Source organism: Hemiscyllium ocellatum, unplaced genomic scaffold (assembly GCF_020745735.1).
Source record: "Hemiscyllium ocellatum isolate sHemOce1 unplaced genomic scaffold, sHemOce1.pat.X.cur. scaffold_2128_pat_ctg1, whole genome shotgun sequence".
Lineage (NCBI taxonomy): Eukaryota > Metazoa > Chordata > Chondrichthyes > Orectolobiformes > Hemiscylliidae > Hemiscyllium > Hemiscyllium ocellatum.
Window position 1 is genome coordinate 13,418 of NW_026867978.1, and position 22,392 is coordinate 35,809.

The following is a 22,392-nucleotide window of genomic DNA, read 5'->3' on the forward strand; positions in this document are numbered from 1 at the left end:
ATAGGGTAAATAGTCAAGGTCTTTTCCCTGCGAGTCCAGGACTAGCGGGAATAGGTTTAAAGTGAAAGGAGAAACATTTTAAAAGGGACGCGAGGGGCAACTTTTTCATACAGAGGGTGGTGCATGGATGCAGTGAGCTGCCAAAGGAAGTAGTGGATGCTGGGACAATGTCAACATGCACAAGCCTTGGGTGACACGGTGGCTCAGTGGTTAGCATTGCTGCCTCACAGCACTAGGGTTCCCAGGTTCGATTCCAGCCTCTGGCAACTGCGTGTGGAGTTTGCACACTCTCCCCATCTCTGCGCGGGTTTCCTCCGACAGTCACAAAGATGTGCAGGTTCGGTGAATTGGCCATGCTAAGTTGCCTGTAGTGTTAGGGTGGGTTACTCTTCGGAGGGTCGGTGAGAACGTGTTGGGCCGAAGGGCCTGTTTCCAAGCTGCAGGGAATCTAATCGAAAAGCACCTGGATGGGTGTATGTACAGGAAGAGTTTAGAGGGATACAAGCCAAGTGCTGGCAAACGGGACTAGAGTAATTTCGGATATCTGGTCAGCATGAATGAGTTGGACCAAAGGATCGGTTTCCAGCACTTGGCCTACATCCCCCTCAACCATTCCTATTCATGTCCCCATCCAGATGCCAGTTAAAAGCTGTCATTGTACCAGCCTCCACCACTTCTTCTGGCAGCTCATTCCATACATGCATCACCCTCTGGATGAAAAGGTTGCCCTTTAGGTCCCATTTAAATCTTTCCCCTCTCACCATAAACCCTCTGGTTCTGGACTGCGCAACCCTATCCATACCCCTCATGATTTTATAAGCCCATATAAGGTCACCCCACAACCTCTGACACTCCAGCGAAAACAGCCCCAGTCTATTCAACCTCTCGGCAACATCCTGGTAAATCATTTCTGGTAGAGAAGTCAATGATTTGGGTTAATACCTGAAACACTGACTTCACTGCTGCTGCTGCCTGGCTTGCTGTGTTCTCCCAGCCTCCTGCTTGCCTACTCTGGATTCCAGCATCTGCAGTTTATTTTTGTCTCTAACGAATGGCAGAGCAGACTCGATGGGCTGAATGGCCTAACTTCTGCTCCAATGGCCTTGCAGGCTTAGGTTTGTGCAGATTGTTTCAGTGGGAATGCGCAGTCCCGGGCTCAATGAGCAGCAGCGTTCATAGAATCACAGAATCCCTACAGTGGGGACACAAGTCCTTCAGCCCAACAAGTTCAAACTGACCCTCTGAAGAGTAACCCACCCAGACCCATTTCCCTACCCTATTACTCGACATTTCCCCTGACTAATACACCACACCTACACATCCCTGAACACTGGGACAATTTAGCTTCGCCAATCCACCCTGCCTGCACACCTTTGGACTGTGGGAGGAAACCGGAACACCCAGAGGAAACCCACACAGGCACAGGAGGAGAATGTGCAAACTCCACACAGATAGTTGCCCCAATAGGTCCCTGGCACTGGGAGGCAATGCTACTCACCACTGAGCCACCGTGGGAGTGGGTGCTGTCCAGCAGAAAACAAAACAAGCCCACCAACTCTCCCACTGTCACACTGGAGAGGAGGTGACCCACAGCAGCCTCACCGGCAGAATCCGATTGTTGGGAGCGCTGGTGCCCCCGCTGGTGCCTCTGCAAGTTGCAGGACTGGGTGAAGGCCTTCCCACACACAGGGCAGCTGAAGGGCCGCTTGCCGGTGTGAACCCGCTGGTGCTTCAGTAGGTCAGAGGAATTGCTGAAGGCCTTCCCGCACTCAGGACAAGTGAATGGCCTCTCCCCGGAGTGGACCCGCCGGTGGATCACCACGTGGGAGAAATTGCTGAAGGCCTTCCCACACTCGGGGCAACTGAAGGGCCTCTCCCTGGTATGGACCCACCGGTGGGTCAGCAGGTTGGAGGCATGTGTGAAGGCCTTCCCACACTCAGGACAGCTGAAAGGCCTCTCCCCTGTGTGGACCCGCCGGTGGGTCAGCAGGGCAGAGGAATCGCTGAACCCCTTCCCGCACTCTGGGCAGGCGAATGGTCTCTCCCTGGTGTGGACACTCTGGTGCCTCAGCAGGGAAAAGGCCTGGGTGAAGGCCTTCCCACACTTGGGGCAGCTGAAGGGCTTCTCCCCTGTGTGGACCCACTGGTGGGTCAGCAAGGCGGAGGAACTGCTGAACCCCTTCCCGCACTCTGGGCAGGCAAATGGTCTCTCCCCGGTGTGGACACGCTGGTGCTTCAGTAGGTCAGAGGAATTGCTGAAGGCCTTCCCGCACTCGGAGCAGCTGAAGGGCCTCTCCCCTGTGTGGACCCGTCTGTGCCTCAGCAGGGTGGAGGAACTGCTGAACCCCTTCCCACACTCAGGGCAGGAGAATGGCCTGACCCCAGTGTGACTGCGCCGATGAGCCTCCAGGACAGACGGGACATGGAAGCCTTTCCCACAGTCGCCACACTTCCAAGATTTCTCCACGGGGAGGGATTCCTCGGGTTTCTCCATGGCTGAAGCTTCAGCGGTACACAAACACGTGTACAGTCCCTCCCCACCGTGAATTCCTCTTTCCAGGCTGAATAACTGTTTTAGGTTCCACACTCAGTGCACTGTAACAGTAGGATCTCTCATTCCGTCCCACTGATGCTGAAAACGTACTGAAACAGGGACCAAAAAACTTTGCTCCTTCTCACAGAATCTTAGTCAAAACTCGTTACAGGCCCAATGGACTGAACGACTGTCAGACATTGACTTGAAATTGAGGACAGCAGACGCTTGGGAGTCCGAGTCGAAAAGTGTGGAAAAGCACAGCAGGTCAGGCAGCATCTGAGGAGCAGGAGAGTCGGTGTTTTGGGCATAAGCCCTTCATCTGTTGTTTTTTAAACTTCAGTTTTCATATCAAATACTCTGTAAAAAGAGATTACAAAAGTCATCATTGTCACTGAGAAGGTCTATAGCCTTAAAACTTGTCTTTAAACATTTAGACTCAATGTAATGCTGAATTATAGAACACATTTATTGCACTAGAAAATAGACAGACAGCAAGGCTCAGAAAAGGGGGGATCCGAAAGAATGCAAAAGATAGGGACACCTGGGCTTACCAAGTGATAACAGGATGCTGTAAGACAATTAAGAACGTTTGCCTTAGCATCAGTGAATCTGTATGAACAGGACACCAAGTGATAACATTCACAGCCATTCCCTTGTGAAATTAATGACCGTGTTTGATTCTGACCCTGAAACGAAACTCGGTACTATCAAAAGCTTTGTAATTAACGGTCAGTTGCTGTCAGTTATAATGGATTCTTATACCCCTTGCAAGCAGGGCAGTCCCAGAGAAAATAAATCTTTGCTGTTACAAAACCCTGACCTGAGAGTTCAAAAGGACACCATTTTAGTGCTGAGCCTGTTGAATCCAGTAGAAAATTAACTCTTAGTGCTTAGCTGCTATGGATTGACTTTAATTGCGCTTCGAGACTTTTTGGTGCTTTTGAGTAGCCAATTCTGGTTATGAAATGCAAACTCTGTGAAAGGAAATATTGATAAAGCTTTAACTTACTTGCTGTTTTTACAGACTTTACAGACTGCCCCACTATCAATTCTAACTAATCAGATCTTATGTCTTATTCGAATTTCAATCACAAACTTGAAAAGAAGGCATGTTCCATTCGAAGACGAATGAATCAGTTGAAATGAAACCTCACGGTAACATCTCAGCCTCAGGTACAGAATGATTTAGGGCTTAAAAAGCAGGAGTCTGCTCCCAGCTTAGAAATTATTCTCGGTCGGATATTGAAGAGATTCTTGCACAATGTGTCGGGAAACCATTTTATGATTGAACGTTTGCCCTCCTTACTAAGAAGCTGTTTTATAAAACAACTGTATCTGACATGTGAGCTGTGCGAGGTTATCTTGTGAACTCTCCAATTAGCTGAGACTGATACCTCTTTATGAGAGGAGTTTATCTCGCTCGCAGGCGCCTAACTCAGCTGTTTTTCCCACCTGACGAATGGCTTCGGGCCTGTAGGAGTGATTAGTCAAGCTTCACAGATCTGTCAATGAGCTTTTCTTCCTTATGAATTATTGTCTTTCACTGTTATCTGTCTAATTAAGAACATGCAATTCCTTTTTCAAACTTTTGTAGAAAGGAAGCCACTTTGTATCAATACATTGGAGTCGCCTGCTGGGCATCTGGACAGCTGGTAACCTACTCTCCTAGATTATTAGAACCTAGTTAGTTTAGCTTATAGGTATCAATGTTATGTTGTCACAGTGATGCTATTAGTGAATAAAGGGGATAACTAAAATTATACTAAACTGTCCATAACTAACAAGTTTTTATTCCAGACTTCCAAACAGTACGATTTCCGGGACGAACCAAGAGAGAGGCTTTACAGGTCTGAGTCCACAAGGGATTCCTTGGGCGGTCTCAAATCTTCACTTTCACATCAGTCCAGGGTAGAAATTCACAACAAGCAATTCTTTTTCTGCAGAACAATCTTTTCGTTTGTTATTCTACAAAATTGAAAGCACCATCCCACCCTCTCCCCAACCCCCCATCCATTCTCACTCCACTCTAATTCTCCTGAAGGGTGCTAATTCAGGATCTTACAGGGCCAAAAAAGTAAAAACATCTCTTTTGAATAACTCTACCTGAAAGTTCACATCTTTCACAACATTGGGATACTGCTCAGTGTGAGCAGATCTGATTTTGGAAAGCAAAGAAAAACTGTCTAAATTCAGGATAAACCTGCAATACAGCGTCTTTAGAAACGACCAGACCCGGGGTCAAGGCATTGACACCAACACCAGAGAGAAACTCAACATACAGACGTGGCAAACCATCAGTCTTTAATCTTTCAGAATGGGTTGTAGGAATCATTAATATGTAAATCTCAGAACTTCTAACAAATCACCTTCTCGAGATAACTTAAGGTTTGTAACAAAAGGTGACACCTCAGCTCAGACAATGCATTAAAGGTACGAGGTCACAGTCAGTCTGTATCCCAATTTTGAATCTGACAGGTTCGGTTTCCAAAGTGAAATTTACAAACTATTATATGCATTCACTGCCTGCATTGACTGCCAGCATTTTGCGCATTTTTTGAACAAATCAAAGTTTTGCATTAGAAATTGGCTAGCTGAAAGACGACAGAGGGTGGTGGTTAATGGGAAATATTCATCCTGGAGTTCAGTTACTAGTGAGGTACCACAAGGATCTGTTTTGGGTCCACTGCTCTTCATCATTTTATAAATGACCTGGATGAGGGCATAGAAGGTGGGTTCGTAAATTCGCAGATGACACTAAAGGCGGTAGAGTTGTGCATACTGACTAAGGATGTTGGCAGTTACAGAGGGACATAGATAAGCTGCAGAGCTGGACTGAGAGGTTCAAAATGGAGTTTAATGTGGAAAAGTGTGAGGTGATTCACTTTGGAAAGAGCAACAGGAATGAGTGTACTGGGCTCATGGTCAGATTCTTGGTCGTGTAGATGAGCAGAGAGACCTCTGTTTCCAAGTACGTAGATCCTTGAAAGTTACCCAGGTTGATAGGGCTGTTAAGAAGGCATACAGTGTGTTAGCTTTTGTTGGTAGAGGGATTGAGTTTCAGAACCATGAAATCATGCTGCAGCTGTACAAAACTCTGGTGCGGCCAGATTTGGAGTATTGCGTACAGTTCTGGTCACCGCATTATAGAAAGGATGTGGAAGCTTTGGGAAAGGTTCAGAGGAGATTTACTAGGATGTTACCTGGTATGGAGGGAAGGTCTTAGGAGGAAAGGCTGACGGGCGTGCGGCTGTTTTCTTTAGGGAGCAGGTTGAAAGATGACTTAAGTGAGACAGAAGATAATCAGAGAGTTAGGCTGGACAGTGAAAGCCTTTTTCCTTGGATGGCAACGGCTAGCACGAGGGGATATAACTTTAAATTGAGGGGTGATAGATATAGGACAGATGGTCAGAGGTAGTTTCTTTACTCAGTAGTAGAGGTGTGGAACATACTGCCTCCAATAGTAGTAGACTCGCCAACTTTAAGGGCATTTAAATGGTCATTGGATAGGCATCTGAACGAGAATGGAATAGTGTTGGTTAGATGAGCTTCAGATTGGTTCCACAGGTCGATGCAATATTGAGGGCTGAAGGGTCTGCACTGCGCTGTAATGTTCTATGTGTGTAAAAATATAATTCTGCAAATACAAATTCACCCTTTACACTTACATGCATGTGTGCATGCATGAGAGAAAGCAAATGTTGATGTCTATGCTGTTTGTCTCTATGTCTATTTTGATAACAAATGCTTTATTTCTGTAAATGTTGTTATAAATCAGAGTTGGGTACTAATAGTTAGATGTAAGGGAGAGAGAATTCCTCCAGTTTGGTACCATAAGAATCCGATCCATCTGAAACTGCTGATGTTTGGACTGTGGGAGGAAACCGGAGCACCCAGAGGTAACCTGCGCAGACAGAAGGGGGAGAACATACCAAAGTTCACACAGACAGTCACGAGAAGGTGGCATCAAATCGCTTCTAACAATTCTCCCACACCCGCAAAACCCTGAACACTGTGGGTAATTTAGCAGGGCCAATCCACCCTAACCTGGGCAAAGATAAAAATCACATGACACCTGTCCAACAGGTTTATTTGGAAGCACTAGCTTTTGGAGCGCTGCTCCTTCTTCAGGTGGTTGTGGAGTATAAGATCATAATACACGGAGTTTACAGCAAAACATTACAGAGTCATGCCACTGAAATGATACATTGAAGAACCCTGGATTGTAAAGTCTTTCATCTTTTAGAATGAGTTGCTGGTGTCATTAATATGTAAATCCCAGAACTTCTAATAAGACACCTACTCGAGATAACTTAAGGTTTTATTAGAAAAGATGACAACTCAACTCAGGCAATGCATTAAAGGTGTGAGGCCAGAGTCTGTCTGTATCCCAGTTTTTGAGTCAGACTGGTTCTATTTCCAAAGTGGAATTTATAAAATATTTCATGTATTGTCTGCCTGCAGATTGTGCATTTTTTGAGCAAAATGCACAATGTATCTGCAAATACAAATACACCCCATAGACGTGTGTGGGTGTGTGTGTGTCGCGTACATGAGAGAGAGAAAAAGTCTAGTTCCATACTGTATTGCATAACAGATGCTTTATTTCTGTTGATGTAAATATTGTTATAAATCATAGCTGGGTGCTAATACTTAGATGTAAGGGAGAGAGAATTCTTCAATTAGGGCACTATAAGAATCCTAGCAGACCCCTATTTCTAGTTTACTTGCCAATGAACAAACACAAACACCTATTTAATTCTAATTTTTCGCTTTTCTGTTATATTTTCTGGTAATATGATTCTGTGTCTGGATGGTTTACAGGCTGGGAGACTGTAGGTTGGACTTTGATTGAGTGAATGTTTTATTGTTCCAGAAGGTGTCAAAGGAGGTTAAAGCTTCAGCAGAAATGAAGCACAGCTGAGAACAGACAACAACTGTGTGGGAACAGGAAGATCAACCAAGGACAAAGAAACCAGAAATCCGAGCTGACACCAGACTACCCTGTGGTCAGTTGCTTTGATTAGCAGTGTCAACCCTCTACCTTTACCTAGCTTCGCATTCGACTTGAATGCCACATCTGCCCTCAATATTTAGGATCCAATCCTTGTCACCCTGAAGCTATGTCTCTGTAAGGAGTCTCAGATCATAATTATTCTCTTCAATGTGAGCAGTCAATTCATTCACTTTTGTTACGTTGCAGCGCTATTACGACACGGGTAACCCCCTCTGCTCAATTAAACCAGCAATATAGAGATGATTCACCCCATGCAGTAATCTGTAAAAGTTCGAGAGGCAAAGAACTATCCCAAAGGTAAATATTTAAAAGTAAACATTTAACAACTTTACTCTTTACGTCCAACAGAGAATTTTAAAACTCACAGAAATGCCCAGTTTTATAGTCCAAACATCGGATCATTTTATTGGTGTTAATATTATCAAAATACTTAATTCAAACTTGATTGGACTTTGGTATTTTGGGGCAAAATTTAAACTGATTGGCCAAATTTAAATTTGTTTGTGCCTCATGGCAACCCAGTTGCTCTATTTGTGTTGACCAAATATTACATTCTCATCTTGTTTAGAACACTTTGTTCTGCTCGATTTTTAAACTCTCTTCAAGGTACAGTACCTCTACCCCTTCATAACAAGCACACAGTCAGACACTGACCTTTTAGTTTTATTGTTTGTAATCTTTTGAATCCAGTTTTAATTGCTGGTACGTTTATTCTCCTTGTTCCTTTCTATTGTTCTCTGATGTCCATTTTCCACATCACTACATTGCTTATCTACCTTGATTTGGATTGGCCTTACTAAATTGCCCATAGTGCCCAGGGATGTACAGGTTAGGTGGCTTAGCCAATGGGAAATGCTGGGTTATAGTTTCGTCTTAATAGAAGCAGGAGTAGGCCATTTGGCCTGTTAAGCTGCTTCACCATTTATTAAGATCGTGACTGATCTATCCATCATCTCACCTCTTCTTACTTGCATTATCCCGACTACCCTTGATTCCCTGAGGGGTGGGGGCGGGAGCAGGATGCTCTCTGGAGGGGTCAGAATGGACTTGATGGGCTGATTGGCCTGCTTCCACGCTGTAGGACTTCTATGATTTACCGCAGTTGTGTTTGCCTCAGATCACAGCTCCCAGAATCTCCCACCTTCTGCAAATCAAAAGACAAGTCCCCCCCGCCCCAGCCCTCTTGTATGTATGTTATCTAAATGCTTAATCATTTCTAGTGAATACAGCCCACACCTCCTGCTGCTGCCAGTAACCTTTACAATGCTGATGAAATAATGCAATTCCTGCAGTACTGAAAACTGTAAGGCTTCTAACAATACCAGTTACTCATTCACCGCTCCTGATGGATAGCATTGGAAACAAAACATCGAAGGCTAACAGAAATGAGCAGTTTAACTCAAAATTCCACCTAGCCCTTCACTGGGCACCCCAATCAGCACACTGTCCTTACTGCTGGTAAGCCTTAAAGCACTTCACCCCCACAGTGCAATGAATTCCCACATTCCACCAAAATCCTAGAAGTACTCATGTACTCAGTTGCTGTCTCACCAATTAAATATTTCATTGTAACTTCTTCTGCTTCAGTAAAGGCAAAACATCTTTGAAAGCTGCTCTGAAAGTCCACTCTTCACAACAACACTTCTGCTTTCACGCAAGATGATTAAAGTCATACAGCACAGAAACACAGCCTTCAGTCCAACTCATCCTTGCTGACCAGATATCCGAAACTCATCTAATCCCATTTGCCAGCATTTGGCCTGTATCCCTCTAAATCCTTCTTATTCACATACAACGTTTAAAAGGCATCTGGATGGGTAATTGTAGCAGCCTCCCCACTTCCTCTGGCAGCTCATTCCAAACATGCACTACCCCGTGTGAAAAAGTTGTCCCTCAGGTCAGTTTTAGATCTTTCCCCTTTCACGTGAAACCTATGCCCTCTAGGTTTGGAGTCACCTACCATGGGGAAAAGAGTTTGGTTGTCCAACCTATCCATACCCCTTATAAACTTCTTTAAGGCCACCCATCAGCCTCCAATGCTCCAGGGAAATTATCCCTGGCGTATTCAGCATCTTCCTATCGCTCAAACCCTCCAACTCTGCCTACATCTTTGTAAAGCTTTTCTGAACCCTTTTAAGTTTCACAACATTCTTCCAGAGGGCGGCAACTGGAATTGCACACAGTTTTCTAAAAGTGGCCTAACATGACCTCCCAACCCCTGTACTCAATGCTCTGACCAATAAAGGAAAGTGTACCAAATGCCTTCTTCATTATCCTGTCTCCCTGCAATTCCACTTTCAAGGAATTATGAACCTGCAAGGACACTTTGTTTAGCAACACTCCCCTTTAACTATGTAGGTCGTGCCCTGATTTGCCTTACAAAATGAAACTCCTCACATTTATCTAAATTAAACTCATTCTGCCACTCCTTGGCCCATCAGCCCATCCGATCAATTCTAATTTATATTGAACTTTGTTTCCTCTCTCATCCCCTAAAAGCTGAGAATCTCCATCCTACAATCACTTCCTCCATTCTGACTTTGCTGAACCTAATTCCTGCTGTAATTCATCCTGAAGGGTGTGGTTCATCCTGATTAACAGACTCTCACTCGGGGAAGGTGGAGATCAAATTGAAACAGACAGAATTCTGACTGGCCTGGACAGAGTTCAGGGGAAGATGTTCCTATTGGTAGGAGAGTCTAGGACCTGAGGGCACAGCATCAGAGTAAAAGGAATATCTTTTAGAACAAAGATAAGGTGAAACATTTTCAGCCGGTGAGTGGTGAATATGTGGAATTCATTGCTACAGAAGGCTGTGGAGGCCAGGTCACGGAGTAGATTTCAGATGTAGATAGATGGTTCTTGAGTATCAAGGGGATCGAGGGTTACAGAGAGAAAGTGGGAGAATGGGATTGAGAAACTGATCAGCCAGAACCTAATAGTGGAGCAGCCCTGATGGGCTGAGAGGCCTAATTTCTGCTCCTGTGTTTTATGGTCTCTTGCTGTCCTGGACTAGGAGTGTGCAAATTGGGAGCAGGAATAGGCCATTTAGCCTGTCAGGTTTGCACCAGCATTGAACAGATCATAAGTAGATATGATCTAAAGGGTATAAACAAGGACTGCAGATGCTGGAAACCAGAGTCTAGATTAGAGTGGTGCTGGAAAAGCACAGCAGGTCAGGCAGCTCCTCGGATGCTGCCTGACCTGCCATGAATATACCTACATTCAGGTTAATAGGCTGGAATTTTTTCCACTGGAGCAGAGGAGGATTATAAAATCGTGAGGGGTATAGATGAGGTGAATGGCCAAAATCCTTTCTCTAGGCTGGGAATTCAAGACTACGGAGCAAATTTTGAAAGAAAGAGAGGAGAAAGATTATAAAAGGACATGACGGTCTCCATTTATTCCGTCCCCAAGAGAGTGGTTTGTGTGTGGAATGAATTTCCAGACAAAGGGGTGGATGCAGATACAGTTAGAACATTTAAAAGACATTTGGATTAGTACATGAATGATGAAGTTGATTTTAAATAAATGTGAAGCACTGGATTTTGGAAAAGCAAATCAGAGCAGGACTTATACACTTTATGGTAAAGTCCTGGGGTGTGTTGCTGAACAAAGAGACCTTGGAGTGCAGGTTCATAGTTCCTTGAAGGTATGCTTTCCTTCATCGATTACAGCACTGAGTAAAGGAGTTGGGAGGTAGGTGAACCTCTAAGGGGAGCCTTTTCACACAATAGTGCATATATGAAATGACCAGCCAGAGGAAGTGGTGGAGACTGGTATAATTACAGAATTTAAAAAGGCATTTGGATTGGTCTATAATAGAAGGGATATGGGCCCGGGCCTGGCAAATAGACTACATTAGGATAACTGGTAGGCATGGACAAATTGAACCGAAGGGTCTGTTTCTGTGCTGTACATCTCTATGACTCCAATATAAAAGATTCAGAGGGATATAGGTTTAACACAGGCAGGTGGGTCCAGTTTAGTTTGAGAACATAGTCAGCGTGGATTAGTTGGACTGAAGGGTCTGTTTCTATAACTGATTTGTACTGGTCTTGCCTCCCCCATAACCATCACTTCTTTGTTGTTCGAAAATCAGATGAACTCAGCCTTGGATATATTCAGTTACTCCCAAACTGCAGGAAGGCGTCCCCACTTCTCAACTCAATTCTTCTTGCTAATATCCCACTTGCCTTGCTCACTATTGCTGCACTTGTCTGACAACTTGCACTGACTGGATTAGAAGGACGCAGAGACTCCTTTGTACATCCACACATCATTTCTGATGCAAGGCTCGAGCCTGAAATGTCAATTCTCCTGTATTTTCCATTGAAAAAAGACCTGGACTAACTTTCCCAGAGTCTCTCCCCTCCCTGGATTCACTCCGTTTCCCTTCAGTTCCTGAATGGAAAAGGGGTTGAGAAAAGAGCGTGCTGTACTCACAGATGTTGGAGAGAGGAAGGAAGTTGCAGTCTGGGGTGAAGCTCAATCTTCATTCAGAGAGAGAGGAACAGCAGCAGCAACTTCAGAAGTTCATGGTCCTACTTCCGCATCCAGACAATGGGTTTGCTGTGATCGGCAGGAGGACCAGTCTCCATCCGGTCCTCCAGAGCTTCTCATTGGTCCATCAAAACAAGATCACGGAGTGTTTCCGCCTTTTGCGTGAGTATGCGTAATGTTTTGCTGACACCGTGGAACATGCGCACTGGGTTGCTGACACCGAGTAGCATGCGCAGTACGGAGATGTTGGCATTACTGACAGATTTTCAAAGTTAAAATTCACACAATGCCAGGTTTTAGTCCAACAGGTTAATTTGGAATCACTAGTTTTCGAAGCGCTGCTTCTTCATCGGTTGGTTGTGGAGCAGAATCATAACACACAGACTTTATAGCAACAGGATTGCAGTGTCATGAGATGTAATATTAAACAACTTCAGCTGACCTCTACCATCTTTTAGAATGACCATGTTAGTTTTGATTCCTACATCTGTAAATCCCAGAACTTTTCAAAAGTTACGTTCTCAAGATAGCTTTTAACAATAGGTGTCATCTCAATCAGATAATGCATTGAAGGTGTTAAGTTAAAGTCTGTCTGTGTCCCAATGTTAGGTCAGACGGATTCTATTTCTATCGTGGTATTACAGAATCTTACGTTTATGCGTTTTTCTGCAAAATAAAATGCGATTCTGCAAGTACAAATTCAACCCACAAATTTGTGTGTGTGTGCGCGCAGGAGAAACCGAGTGATCATGTGTGTGTGAGAGAGTATAATGGGGTATAAGTCTGTGTGAGGGGGTATGTGAGTGAGTGAGTGAGTGAGTGAGAGAGAGAGAGAGTGTAGTGGCGTCACCTGTAGTGTGACATGAACCTACAGTCCTGGTTGAGGCCACCTCCATGGATTTTGAACTTGGCTATCAGTCTCTGCTCAGCCACTTTCCTTTTTTGCCTATCCTGAAGTCTACCTTGAAGGATGGTCACCCGAAGGTCCAAGGTTCAACTGGGAGGGAACACTCCTAGCTGGTGATTGTTGTGCAGTGTCCGTTCATTTGTTGCTGTAGCCTCTGCTCGGTCTCACCAATATACCAAGACTCAGGGCATTGTTGCCTGCAACGTATGAGGTAAACAATGCTGGCTGAGTCACATGAGTACCTGCTGCACTCATGGTGGGTGGTGTCCCCATGTGTAATGGTGGTAAGCGTGTCAACACTCTGATACGTCTTTCATCATCTGCCGTGACAGAGTTGTATCGTGTTGTCCTGAAGGCTAGGTGATTTTCTGCGAACAATTATCTGTGTAAAGTTTAGTGGTTGTTTGAAGGCGAGAAGTGGAGTCATGGGGAAGGTCTTGGCGAGGTGCTCATCCTCATCAATAATGTGTTGCAGGCTGCGAAGAATGTGGCGTAGTGTTTCGGCTCCTGAGAAGTACTGGACAACAAAGGGTACCATTTTGGTTGCAGCTCATGTCTGTCTCCTAAAGGAAGTCATTACAGTTTCTTGCTGTGACACATTGGAACTGGCAGTTGATGAGTTGAGCATTGTACCCCGTTCTAATGAGAGCACGTTTGTGTACTTCAAAGTGTCTGTCATGTTCCTCCTCACCTGAACAGATCCTGTTTATGTGAAGGGCTTGTCCAGAGGGAATGGCTGTTTTAATATGTTTCACTAGAGAAGTGTAGCACTGTCAGGTTATCCGTGGGTTTGCGGTGTAGAGAAGTGCTGAGATATCCATCCTTGATAGAGCTGCATGTGTTCAAAAATGAGACAGATACTAAATAGTGTGACGAGTGTGATGGTGGGATGAAACTTGTTAATACCACAGGATCGTTGTTTCAGTGACTCCTCACCTTGGGTCCAGAGGAAGAAATGTCATTCATATATCTAGTGTATATTGTTGGTTGGAGGTCCTGTGCAGAAAAAAAGCCTTGTTCGAAACTGTGCATGAAGCGTTGGCATACTGGGGTGCAAATTTGGTCCCCATGGCTGTTCCATGTGTCTGGATGAAGAACTGGTTGTTAAAGGTGAAAATGTTGTGGTTGAGAATGAAGCGGATGAGTTGTAGGACAGTGCTCAGAGATTGGCAGTTGTTGGTATTGAGTACTGAGGCTGTTACCGTGATGCCATGATCGTGAGGAATGCTGGTGTAGAATACTGACATGTTCACGGATTCAACTCGTCTGTGGATGCTGAGCTTCTGGAAGGATTGGATCAGAAGTCTTGATGAATGCTGTCAGTTCACGGTTGTGCTCTTTGGTCAGATCTTCTGGTAGTTGCCTGTCGTGTTCCTGTTCAGTTGTTTGTACACTTCCTTGCAGAACTGAAAATGTGTTGCTGGAAAAGCGCAGCAGGTCAGGCAGCATCCAAAGAGCAGGGGAATCGACATTTCTGGCATGAGCCCTTCTTCAGGAATGAGGAAAGTGTGTCCAGCAGGTTAAGATAAAAGGTAGGGAGGAGGGACTTGCGGGAGGGGCATTGGAAATGCGATAGGTGGAAGGAGGTCAAGGTGAGGGTGATAGGCCGGAGAGGGGGTGGGGACGGAGATGTCAGGAAGAAGATTGCAGGTTAGGAAGGCGGTGCCGAATTTGAGGGATTTGACTGAGACAAGGTGAGGGGAGGGGAAATGAGGAAACTGGAGAAATCTAGGTTCATCCGTTGTGGTTGGAGGGTTCCTAGGCGAAAGATGAGGTGCTCTTCTTCCAGCCGTCGTGTTGCTATGGTCTGACGATGGAGCCCCAGGACCTGCATGTCCTTGGTGGAGTGGGAGGAGGAGTGGAAGTGTTGAGCCACGGGTGGTTGGGTTGGTTAGTCCGGGTGTAGGTTGGTGGGGTGGTAGGTGAGGACCAGTGGGGTTCTGCCCTGGTGGCGATAGGAGGGGCGGGGCTCAAGGGCGGAGGAGCGGGAAGTGGAGGAGATGCAGTGGAGGGCATCATCGATCACGTCTGGGGGGAAATTGCGGTCTTTGAAGAAGGTGGCCATTTGGGTTTTACTGTATTGGAACTGGTCCTCCTGGGAGCAGATGCGGCGGAGACGAAGAAATTAGGAGTATGGGATGGCGTTTTAAAAAGACATGAGGGGCACCTTTTTATTTTAAGACAGAGAATAGTTCTCATGTGGTATCAATGTCCAGAGGAGGTGGTGGATGCAGGTACAGTTACAGTGTTTAAAAGACATTTGGATAAGTACATAGAGTCATAGAGATGTACAGTATGGAAACAGACCCTTCGGTCCAACCCGTGCCTGCTGACCAGATATCCCAACCCAATCTAGTCCCACCTGCCAGCACCCGGCCAATATCCCTCCAAACCCTTCCTATTCATATACCCATCCAAATGCCTCTTAAATGTTGCAATTGTAATAGGAAAGGTTCAGAGAGTCTGGACCAAACACTGGCAGGTGGGACTAGTTTAGTTTCAGAACACAGTCAGCATGGACTAGTTGGACTTAATGGTCTGTTTCTGTCCTGTATGACCCTGTAACTGTTCTATACTGGTCTTAAAACCAGTTTCTCACCTTCCCCAATACCCATCCACTTTGTTCTTCAAAGTCAAATGAACTCAGCGTTGAATACATTCAATGACTGATCTAACTGCAGGAAGACATCGCCACTTGTGAACCCAACTTCTCTTGCTAATATATCACTGGCCTTGCTGATTGCTTGCTGCTCCTGTCTGACAACAGACAGTGACTGGTGTAGAAGGACGCTGAGGCCCCTCTGTCCATCCACACATCATTCCTGATGAAGGGCTCGTGCCCAAAACATTGACTCTCCTCCTCCTCAGTTGCTGACTGACCTCCTGTGCTTTTCCAGCGCCACACTTTTCAACTCTGATCTCCATCATCTCACTTTCGCCACATCTCAACAAATCACCATTTAAACAATGCGCCTCTTCTCTGCGTTTTTTAATATCAAAAGCTTTAGATTGTGTCAATTCATTTGCCATGTGTTTGCAAATTGAGACACAGACCTGGATCAACTTTTCCAGAGTCTGTCCCCTCCCCCACGCCTCAATTCACTCTTTCCTTTCAGTTGCTGCATGTAAACAATTGAACCCCAGAATGAAACAAAAAATGGAAAAATTGGTCATAAACAGACTGTTGTACTTACAAAAGTTAGACAGAGGAAGGAAGTTACAGTCTGGGGTAAAGTTCACAGAGGAAGGAGCAGCAGCAGCTTCAGAGCTCACGGTCCAATCGCCACATTTCGACAATGGCCGGCTCTGATTGGCAGGAGGACCAGTCTCTTTCCGGTCCTCCAAGGTTCTTCATTGGTGAATGGAAAGGAGCTGACGCACAGTTTCTGCGGGCACCAAGGAATGTGCGCAGTGCTTTGCTGACACCGCGGAGCATGCTCAGTATGCAGGAAGTTGTTACAGATTTTAAAGTTAAAAATCACAAAACACCTGGTTAGAGTCCAACAGACTGATTTGGAAGCACTAGCTTTCAGAGCGCTGCTCCTTCACCGGGTGATTGTGGAGTGTAAGATCGTAAGACACAGAATTTATGATCTTATACTCCACCACCGCCTGATGAAGGAGCGGCGCTCCGAAAGCTAGTGCTTCCAAACAAGCCGATTGGACTGTAACCTGCTGTTGTGTGATTTTTAACTTGGTACACCCCAGTCCATCACGGGCACCTCCACATCATGACAAATTTTAAGTGTCCAACTGCGAATACGAGAGAAAAATACCAAAGCAATTTTTTGTCGAAATGTTTTTCCCCTGTGCCTTGACATGTTATTCCTTTTGCATTTTGTCTGGCTGCTCAATGTTTCTGTCCTTTCCCCAGGGTAGAGGTATTCCAAAACTACAGGGTATAGGTTTAGGGTGAGGGGAAAAGATTTTAAAAGATTTAAAAGACTAAGAATATAACATACATCCCTTACAGTGCGAAGGTGAGGACTGCAGATGCTGGAGATTAGGGTCGAGACTGTGTGCTGGAAAAGCACAGCAGGTCAGGCAGCATCTGAGGAGCAGGATATTCGATGTTTTGGGCAAAAACTTCATCAGAAAATAGCCATGGGGAACTGGCTTAATCGAGTGGGTCTGGGTGGGATGCTGTTGGGAAGGTCGATGTGATGGCCTGCAGGGATGATATGCCTTAGCCATGCTTATATTGAAAAAGGATTGCCTTAAATCTGCTATGGGACGAGTGGGTTCCAGTTCGTGGGACACTGACACCAGTCCTGGGAAAGGTGGGATTTGTGCTGTCTCTCGCTTCACATTCTGCCCCTTGTCCATTTTCTCCCCAACCACTGCCCCCTGCCCTTTCTCCCCGTTTCACACTGCACCCCGATTCTCTCCCCAACCCTCTGAACCCCGGTCATTCTCTACTCCCCAACCTCTGCCCCTCTCCATTTCTCTCCCTTCTCCACCACCACCAGTGCCCCCGCCCATCCTTTCTCGTGCCTCAGCCCTCTTTGATCTAGTGGCCGAGCAGAGGCTGATAGCCAAGTTTAGAACACATGAGGATGGCCTCAGCCGAGACCCTGGGTTCATGTCACACTACAGGAGACCCACCTACACAATACACTCACACACACAAGCACACTCTCTTACATACTCACACGCTCATGCAGACCCTCTCTGATAGACCTGCTCTCTCTCAGATACACAGTAATACATCCCCACACTCAAACTCACGCACACACCATCTCACATGCTTATATTCCATCACACACACACACACACACACACACACACACACACACACACACACATCATATCCAGCATGCACACGCAAACTCACCCACTCTCTCTCATGCATGCACTCACATATAGAAGTCTTTGGGGTGAATCTGCGTTTGCAGGATTACATATTTGGAAATAGAACCAGTCTCACTCAAGATAAGAATGCAGACAGACCCTACCCTCACAGCTTTCATGCATTGTCTGACCTGAGGTGTCACCACCTTTTATTGAACCTTAGGTTACCTGGAGAATGTGACTTTTAAAAAGTTCTGGGGTTTACAGATGAATGAATCGAAATCTACAACCCGTTTTAAAAGATGAAAGACTCAACAGCAATCTAGGTTTCTTCAATATATCATTTATGTTGCATAACACTATAATCTTTTATTCTATATTCTGTGTCTTATGATCCTCCTCCACAGAACCACAGGTCCAAGGAGATCTGTCCCAACTTTCCAATCTACCTTCATTGTTGACACTCCTCAGGCACGGCACCATTCACGTCAACCTGTTCATACCCTGAGACCAACGAGCTACATGCCATGGGCGCAGCCAGCTCCAGAAGCAGCTGAGACTTGCTCAGTATGAAATACATTGTACATTGCTCCCAGAATTTCAAGCAGCAACGAGTTTCAAGAACATCTGCTTTTCAATCTGTCTCCCTGTTCCCAGGACACTGCTGTTTGTCCCGTCCCCAGGGACCGGGCTCTCTCCACTAGCGGATAATTGATCCATTTTGTTTCTACTTGCAAGCTGTGCTGGTGGAAGGCAGAGCCCATTCGCTCTTCTGCTCCCTCTCACTATCACATGGGGTAGGAGACGTCATTGACACGAATGCATCAAATGACAACTTTGAACTTGTTCCAAAGGTCTGTTATGGGAGAAATGGAAAGGTGATGTGCTATCGGGACAGACAGAAATGGACACCGGAGAGTCTTCCCTCAGGTAAATTGATACGAGTGCCTTCTTGCGCAGCCTGTTTGGTGTTCAGAATTTGCCTTGACACAGCAATCCTGCAGAAAGTATTTTGTTACACGGGCGTCTGTTACTTTACCGCAGGAAATGGACAAAAACAGCAAGTCATGTGTTTCAACTTCACCAGTTCATTACCATCCTGAGAGAAGAGGTTTCACATGAGGTCAGAACACACCGACAGAAGAGCACGAAACAACTCAGAGCTCCACAAGGGAGCCAGCGCAACAGTGGAAATCTGACCCGAACCACTCTCTGCACGAAAACGTCCTTTATAATGTCATTTTATCTTCCTTTTTCTCGGTCCCACATGACTTGGAAAACTTCGGTTCTCTGAGGAAAGCTGACCCAATTTTGCAAACTACCTTCATTGCTGACATTCCTCAAACACCGCACAGCTCACGTCAACCTGTTCAACACTATCTCCAACCATTTCACTTCCGTGTTTTCAGCCTCGTTCGTACTCCAGACAGCCCAACCTCGTTTCATCAAGGTGCTTTTTGAGAGCCCCAAGTGTCCCAGATGAAGAGAATCCGAGTGAAACCTTCACTCACTGAGAGTCATCCCCACGACCCTGAGCTGAGGGCCTGCAGGCAATCCAACACGGAAGGGAAGGTTAAAACTCGTCTCTGACACCCGAGCGGCCAGTGACAAGCATTACCCTCCTCACCATAGGATACAGAGAACAGGAGAAGACCACGCAGATCTCCACAAGTGTATCAACTCGACTGTGCACATTGGATCAGTATATCACTGTGAAATATTTATGCCCCAAGCTTTTTTCGGAAGCAGATGAGAAGGCGAGGTGCAGAACAGAGCGCTTTTATACGGGAAAGCTGCTAAAGACGACATTGAGTGAATAGGAGAGAATGGGTTATGGTCCCAACACACACCCGTTGTGCCAGGGGTTACACTTCGGGTCCACTCTTCCTTCAATCGCAACACCCCACACCCACCTCCCATTGTGCCAAGTCACTTTCGCCTGCAACCGCCGAATGTGTAACACCTGCCCATTTACCTGCCCCCTCCAGAATATCCAAGGGCTCAAACATACCTGCCAGGTGAAGCAGCACTTTTGCCACAACCTAGTCCACTGCATTCACTGCTCGCAGTGTCGTTTCCCCAATGTAGCATGAAGCATAAACTAGGTGACTGCTTCGCAGAACATCCCGGTTCTGCCCGGAGGAAAAAGGCCCTGACCTGGCGGTTGTCTGCCACTTTAACACATCACCCTGTTCCCTGGCCAACATCTCTGTCTCAGGCTTGCAGCAGTGTTCTAGCTCCAGATGAAAGAACAACACCTCATTTTCCACTTGGAGACCTTCCAGCCCTCCGGTCTTCAATATCGAGTTCCAGAACTTTAGGGCTTGAACTCCCCCATGTCCTTGACCCCTACCACACAAACGACTCCTTGTTATCACCTCGTCTGCTATGACACACTACGTATTGTTAGCCACTAACAGTCTCCATGAACAGTTATTCGCCCTCTCACGCGGATCGTTATTCACTCCTACGTCCTTCCTATTGTTCTCTCCCTGTGCTGGCGGCAAACACAGCAATGTACATTGGAGACTCTGAGCCAGCTGAAACTTGCTCAGTGTGAAGTACATTCCACATTGCTCCAAGAATTGCAAGCAGCAAAGCGTTTCCAGAAAATCTGCTTGCCATTCTGTCCCCGAGGCGCTGATGTTTGTCTCATCCCCAGGAACTGGACTATCTCCACTGGTAGATAATTAAACCAGTTTATTTCTACTTGCACGTTGTTCTGGGAGGAGGGGGGGGGGCGGATTTAGGGTTGGTGGAGGGTAGAGTCCATTCGCTCTTCTGCTCTCTCTCTCTCTCTTTCTCCCTCTCTCCCTGAAACCCTTGGGGTGAGAGGTGTCAGTTATACTAACGCGGGGAACATGAACAACTTTGATTGTGAACTTTCTCCAAAGGTCTGTTATCGGAGAGATAGAAAGATGCTGTGCTGGCAGGACAGAAAGAAATGGACACCGAGGACTCTTCGCCCAGGTAAATTCACATTGTTGTGCATCCTTGTTGGTGTTCAGAAATCGTCTTCACGCAGCAATCTTACGGAAAGTCTATTGCAAAGTGGGCATCGCTTTCTTTGTTGCTACCGCGCAGCAGTTAACATCTGAGCCCCAAGTGTCGCAGATGAAGAGAATCCGAGTGAAACCTTCACTCACTGAGAGTCCTCCCCACGGCCCTGAGCTGAGGGACTGCAGGCAGTCCAACACGGAAGGGACAGTTAAAAATGAACCAGTTTTGCTCCCTCAGCCTCTCTGTCCCAGAGACAGGCAGTGGGACGGCATAAACACGTAGCACCATTCTCGAGTAGACACAAGCCGTTCAGCCCATCGAGTCCACGGCGACTGCCTGTCTCTCTCTCTCTGAGGTTACTCACAATCGGTGGGATCCGTCCGAATCGTTGGGGAACTGTGTCTGAGTCGTGATGAGGTATTTGACATGCTTGTCATTCACGTCTGAACCAGGGTGGCGAATCACTGCAGGGAATGGACGAAAACGCAAGGCATTTGTTTCAACTTGACCAGCTGATTGGCATCGCAGAGAACTGGTTTTGCGATTCAGTTCAGAGAAAACTGCTGAAGAACAGAATGCCACTGAGACTTCTAAAACCATGCCCCTTGAATGGAGTGGAGTTGGCGAGTGCACGGATATGCTACATGCCATTCAGAAGAGAGCGCCGATCCAAAGGAAAGCAGCTCGAGGTAGCATTGAACAATAGTAGAGGACGGTTTCGATCCAACGACCACGCTCCCGCTGCGCCACTCTGCTTGTGTGACCGCTGCCCACAGAGCACTTCAGGTTTTCATCTGGCACGCGGCATGCACGTTCGAGACTGATGTCAAAGACCTCCGCTGCTGTCGTGTAAAATGCTGTTTCGCAGACGTATGGAGGCTGTGTAAATAGAAACGTTTTTACTAAATTCCCACATTCTGTTGGTCGAACTGTGATTTCACACTGAATCACAGCATGTGTCGCAGCGCAGACGGAGGCCATGCGGCCCACCTTCGCTCTGCTGGTTCTACACTTAAGTCAACGTGTGTCTCTATTCGTTTCATTCTCTCGCCTTCCCAGCGTAAATCTGCACATCTGACAAGAAACAGAGCCATCACTAACAGTTTGCTTTTGAACTGGAGAAGGTTTCTCGTGAAATTAGCTTGAGGCTCGAGGTATGCAAGGTCAACATAACTTAGGTAAAACACGCAAACACTTGCCTCTTTAGCAGACAGTGAAAGGATTACAAGACGCAAATTAAACATTTTCGACAAGTGATACAGGGGACTGGGAAGATAAGTATTATAAACTGTGAACACCAATGTTCTGGAGCACAATACTTACATTCAAAGACCGAAAACATCCAGGTCCTGATTAATCAGATTGCATTGTGGTACTTTTCTGCAAAACTTCCACTTGTAATGTCCTACAAAAGAGTGACAAAACCCATCCCTGTCAGCCCAGGATAGAAAATCCGAAGGGATGAACGTTTGCTTATTTTCTGAAGACTCACAAAGCCAAGACTGGGTTTTGGTGATTGTTTCCTTTCCACTCCCAGGAGCCGCAGTGGTTGGGGCGGTGGGTTGGGAAAAGTAAAACGTGCCCGTCAGCAGCGTGTGGGGTTATTTCAGCTTCCTCTCATCTGACAACGCTGTGACTTGA

The 22,392-nt window shown here is 46.1% G+C and overlaps 1 protein-coding gene across 1 annotated transcript; it reads right to left on the minus strand.

The window, feature by feature from the left end:
- Positions 1–1,552: 1,552 nt before the first annotated feature.
- Positions 1,553–12,097, minus strand: LOC132811160 (gastrula zinc finger protein XlCGF8.2DB-like; the record flags this gene model as incomplete). Its single annotated transcript, XM_060822780.1, has 2 exons — positions 11,997–12,097; positions 1,553–2,893 (listed from the first exon to the last, which is right to left on the minus strand). A coding segment is annotated over exon 2 (942 nt), but the record flags the coding sequence as incomplete, so codon positions are not given.
- Positions 12,098–22,392: the final 10,295 nt, after the last annotated feature.